A 6,000-nucleotide genomic window follows, 5' to 3' on the forward strand; every position below is an offset into this window, starting at 1 on the left:
ACTAGTACGAAATATATATTTCAGTTCTATTTTTCATAATAAAATAAACAAAACAAAGATTACAAAACAATATTTTTTGATTTATTTAGACATGTATTCCTTTTGTTTCAGTGAAAGGACTTAACTCATTGACCGTAAATATTATTATACATTCCAAAATAAGAATAATCTTTATTGTCATATATATAAATAAAAAAAACTAAAAAAAAACTATGTTTGTGACAAAATGAAAAAGAAGTAAATATCAAATTTATTCGTTCATAGTGTATTAATTTACGTTTTTTAATTGAGTTAATCCTGCCAATTGATATTTTATCATGTGTTTTTTCTATGTTATGATGTTATGCTATTGTTTCAGAAAAAGGGAGAAGGTTTGGTTCCATTAAAACGTTTTTTTATATAGATCAGTTGGTTTTCCCGTTTGAATGGTTTTACACTAGTAATTTTGGGGCCCTTTATAGCTTGTTGTTCACTGTGAGCCAAGGCTTCGTGTTGAAGGCCGTACATTGACCTATTATGGTTTACTTGTTTAAATTGTTGTTTGGATGGAGAGTTGTCTCCTTGGCACTCACACCACTCCTTCCTATATCTATGTATATATTAAAAATATAAAAAACTTGTATGTATATAATTTATTTTACTACAAAACAGCATTCATTGTAACATACACATTACTGTATATTTATAACTATATATCTATAATTTGAATCCCATAGATTTTATTTTGTCCCATGGGATAATTATAGTCCCATGGGACTACAATTATTCTATGGGACCAAAAAAATCCCATCCAAAATCCCATGGGATTTTGCCCTGTCCCATTGGATATTGAAAATCCCATGTTTTAATAAATCAAATAGTAAAATAAATATAATAGTAACAGTAGAAAACCAATGAAATTATTGAATCCCATGTAATTCCGCACATTTTGTTTATAAACATGAGACTGTTGCTCTTATTTGAGGCGGCAGCGGATTTGCAAATGAGTGTTTTGCTATTAAAAGTGTCCAGTGTCTGTGGTTTAGTTCTTTAATTGAAATTATTTTATCATTTTATATTAATGAGATCTGCATATATAATGAGATTTCTTAGAAATGTGTTGAGATATCAAACATAATCCTAAAAGATATCAAACATAATCCTAAACACGTTAAGAACTCAATATGCATAACAAGTCAGAGTTTGATTTTTACAGCGAACTGTTGCCTCATAACTTTTAAAATGATATGATTGCACGACGTTAGATTTTTTGTAAACAGAGTTCGTCGTTTCAATGAATTTACATAAATAGCCAGCATATGACAAGCCGTTGTACAATTTAAGAACTTGAAGATATCTCATATACTATATAAGATATCTTATCTTATTAACTATCTGAAGGATATAAGATATCTTATAAACTATATGAGATATCTTATAAATTATATGAGATATCTTTTAATCTCTATAATGTATGATATATTATTTATTAGATATCTCATATAAATTATCTGTATAATGTATTAAATATTTCATATAAGATATTTCATATTATCTAGTTTTTATGAGATATCTTACATGTTATATGAGGTATCTAATATATTTTATAAGATATGATCTCTTAAAGTTCATAAGATATCTTATAAAGTATGTTAGATGTATTAAATTTATTTTTTAGATATCAGATATCCTGTATAAGATATTTCATATAGTTGATAAGGCATCTTATATTGTTTATAATATATCTATGAATTCACTATATATATGAAAGATTTAAAAAATAAACTTATTAGTCTTTGAGTCTCATGTCTTACATTTATAATTTCGGAGACTCGATAGCTGACTGTCACTTAGTGGTATAGGCTTTGCTCATTGTTGACGGCCGTACGGTGATCTATAACTCTTAATTTCTGTGTCATTTTTTTTTTGTTATTGTGGACAGTTGGTTCATTTGCAATTATACCACATCTTCTATTTTTTAATTATTATTTATAAAACGACAAATTGTCATTGTTGTTTACCGTACACACAGTTATATTCTATTCACGTAAGAAGTGTTCTTTACAAACAACTAAAGGTCACACGATGTTCAAGTGTTTAAGCATCTAATTAATATATGTTAATAACATTTTAATTACTATGTTACTTAATTAGTCACTTTTAAAATTGTAGGGTTGCAATAACGTTATACATGTAAGTAAACGAGAGGTTGATCATCATCATTAATAATCAGGTTCGTTTTACTTTAATTTTGTTTTAAAAAATATTAGTCAAGTTCTGCAAGTTTTTATAAGGATATCTTAATCTAAACAAATTGATATCTCATTTAATACTTGATTTTTAGGGTTTTTTGGCATGCGTGTTAAATCATGCAGTAAAAAATACGAAATTTGAACATCGGCAAACTATTGTAGCATTAATTGATCATTGACTTGTTTATATAAATGGAAAGGAAATGTCTGAAAAACGGCAATGTGACAGCAATTTAACGATATATAATCAAAGACGTTTATGATGGTCTAGATATTCGCCGTAGTTTTGCTATTCTTTTTTTTATAATTATGCAAGAATGTTCTATTAAGTTTAAGCATATTTATTTATAGTGGATTGGGAAACAAGTTTTGCAACTGATAATAATCCCTTTCCACTTTGAGGGTGCGAGTGCTGCTTTGAATGTTCTATATGTAAGAGTGGTTTTCAATTGTTGGTTAAAGGGTAAACATGTATATCAAGATGCTGCTAAATGTAGTTTTCCAAGTATACTATTGTGATCTAGTATCTATCATAAATATAAGAATCTGACAGTTGTTTCCATCTCGGTCCGTTAGTTAATCAGTTTATAAATATTTTGGTTTATGAGCTTTCCCTTTTATAATTTTCCTTTAAGTTCGCCGTAGTTTTGTTTTACTTTTTTTTTTATGCAAGAATGTTCTGCTCTATATGTAAGGGTCACAAATGCTTTAACGTATGCAACATTTTTACTTCACGTTGAAAACTACATATATAATTATATGATGAAAACATAATCTTTCAATTAGTTTAATTGAGGTCTGAAGCTTGCATGTCAGTAACTGCTAGTGTCCTTTGTAAATTTATGTATTATTTTCATTTTGTTTATTTTCTTTTGTCACCAAATCTGACATTGAACTCGCACTTTTTACTGTGCAGTTTTACTGTGCTTATTTTACATGTGCTTGTTTTTTTCTACATTGGCTAGAGGTATAGAGGGAGGGTTGAGACATCAAAAACATGGTTAACCCCGCTGCATTTTTGCGTCTGTCTAAAGTCAGGAGCCTCTGACCTTTGTTAGTCTTGTATGATTTTTAATTTTAGTTTCTTATGTATAATTCGAAGTTTAGTATGACGTCCGTTATCACTGCACTAGTATAAATATTTGTTTAGGGGCAGCTGAAGGACTCTTCCTGGTGCGGGAGTTTCTCGCTGCATTGAAGACCCATTGGTGGCCTTCGGCTGTTGTCTGCTCTATGGTCGGGTTGTTGCATCTTTGACACATTCCCCATTTCCATTCTCAATTTTATGTATTCATCATGCCATTTCTAATGCTAGTTCTAAAGATTCTGCTATTATAAAACTATGTCTATATCATAATTTTTAAAATTAACTTTAACTACACTTCTTTTTTTATAAATCAAATTTTTTTATAAATCAAAATAGAAACATTAAATAATGTTAAGATTATAACCTCTATATGTCTCTTTATTAAACTTGTGTTGTTTGGTCAGTATCTCATTGTTATACCCATTACAAGATAATATGTTACTGTTCTGTTTCTGTTATAATTGGTGATCATAATATAAGTAATATATCTAAAATGAGAATAGAAATGGGGAATGTGTCAAAGAAACAACAACTCGACCAAAGAGCAGATAACAGCCGAAGGCCACAAATGGGTCTTCAACACATCGATAAAATCTCAGTTTCAGCTATCGTCTAAACATAAATGTGTTGTATTAAAAAATGGTTAAATTTATATTTATTGTTGTCTTTCTAATTTTTTCAGTGTGCAACATTAGTATGTTACGTCTACTAATATTGCTTTGTATGCCTGTTCTGTATGCTCAGATTAATTTCCAACAGATACTGGCATGGAAACAGCTTCCACGAAGTAAGTTGATGCTGGAGCTCGTGAATGTCGAAGTCTAGTTACTTTTTAATTCTTAATTTTGACAGAAACATATTATTACAAATTAAGTTTGATTTAATACGAATTTTATTCAACTTTTTAATAAAATAAATCGTTTTCCACTACTTTATCATTTCGAAAAAAGATTATCTTTAAACAGCTGGGGAATCAAATCAACATTTTTTTACAATTTAAAGTACACTATATTGCTTTTGCAATGTAACATATACAACTGGTAAGTTACCATTCTTTTTCTTCAGGATGTAGAATACCACCATATACAGGCACCAGCCCATTAAGCCATATGATCAAGATACCGATGTTTTATTACAGTTCACAAAGTGGGCGATGTGAATCATTTAATTACAGTGGATTAGGGAAGAGCAAAAATATGTTCAGAAACCCAATTGATTGTCTCAGGAAATGTGCATGCTACGCCCCAATGGACGCTGGAACGTGTACTAATTCTACTACCGGAACAACTCGATACTACTACAATAGAATGTTCAAAATGTGTACTACATTCAAGTTCTCTGGTTGTGAAGGAAATGATAATAACTTTTCAGATTATGTGAGTTGTCATATCGCTTGCAATAGACGTCGTGCTGAAGATCTGTAAATCTCAAGGATGACATGAAAGTCTTGAACAGATCAACTGTACAAAAAAATAAAAGATACCATGTCTGAAGTGTGCATATCTAATACACCACATATGTCAGATATCACAAATTTTGTTCAATATGTTCAGTTTTATTTTCCTGATATCTTTTATATTCCAATTGTCACACATTTGTATGTCTCAATACGTACAGGATAAGGGAGACAACTTTTGTCCTTATTCAGAGGAACTTCTAAATATACAATGCTGGGTTTTGCAAATGCCACAGTCGTAAATATGCGTTGATAGAATAATATATTAATCGGTATGGTAGCTTACTAGTAATATGATCAATACAACATCTTTCAAAGGATGTATATTATGAATAAATATCCTAGCTACGATTTTAGTTTGTGAAGATTCAAAATTTACGGATTAACACGAGTGCACACACTGAAATGTCTCGCCTTCTTTACTAATTATTGATATTATGTTGATAGTCCTAAGTATATACAAAGCTTTATTACAACTGTCACATAAACGTTAAATTAACCAAGATAAGATAACTAAACAAAGACCAATGAACCATGAAAATGAGGTCACGGTCAGATGAACCATGCCAGGCTGACATGTACAGCTAACAATGCTTCCATAAAACAAATATAGTTGACCTAATACTTATAGTTAGAGAACAAAACACAAAAACACAAAAACTTAACACTGAGCAATGAACCGTGAAAATGAGGTCAAGGTCAAATAAAACCTGTGCGACTAATATAGATCATAAAACATTTTTATACACTTAATATAGTTGACCTATGGCGTAAAGTATCAGATAACAAAACCAAAACTGAAAAACTTAACTTTGACCACTGAACCATGAAAATGAGGTCAAGGTCAGATGACATCTGTCCGCTAGACATGTTCACCTTAAAATCATTCCATACAACAAATATAGTAGACCTATTGTATAAAGTATGAGAAAAACAGACCAAAACACAAAAACTTAACTACTGAACCTTGGAAATGAGGTCAAGGTCAGATGACACCTGCCAGTTGGACATGTACTCATTACCGTCCTTCCATACACCTTATATACTAGCCCTATTGCTTATAGTATCTGAGATATTGACTTTACCACCAAAACTTAACCTGGTTCACTGAGCCATGAAATGAGGTCAAGGTCAAGTTAAAACTGTCTGACGGGCATGAGGACCTTGCAAGGTACGCACATACCAAATGTGGTAATCCTATTACTTAGGATAAGAGAGAATTCAAC

General features: G+C 30.5%; 1 protein-coding gene across 2 annotated transcripts; it reads left to right on the forward strand.

The window, feature by feature from the left end:
- The first annotated feature begins 2,070 nt into the window (after positions 1-2,070).
- On the forward strand, positions 2,071-4,845 carry LOC134709650 (BPTI/Kunitz domain-containing protein 3-like). 2 transcript variants are annotated; one of them, XM_063569800.1, is made up of 3 exons: positions 2,071-2,172; positions 4,001-4,105; positions 4,384-4,845. In XM_063569800.1, exons 2-3 carry the CDS (start codon positions 4,015-4,017, stop codon positions 4,740-4,742), a joined length of 450 nt encoding a protein of 149 aa, XP_063425870.1. In that variant the 5' UTR covers positions 2,071-2,172; positions 4,001-4,014; the 3' UTR covers positions 4,743-4,845. The 2 variants fall into 2 exon arrangements, with proteins under 2 accessions (XP_063425870.1, XP_063425869.1); XM_063569799.1 differs by having other exon boundaries at positions 2,089-2,212.
- The last annotated feature ends 1,155 nt before the right edge of the window (positions 4,846-6,000 follow it).

Source organism: Mytilus trossulus, chromosome 3 (assembly GCF_036588685.1).
Source record: "Mytilus trossulus isolate FHL-02 chromosome 3, PNRI_Mtr1.1.1.hap1, whole genome shotgun sequence".
Lineage (NCBI taxonomy): Eukaryota > Metazoa > Mollusca > Bivalvia > Mytilida > Mytilidae > Mytilus > Mytilus trossulus.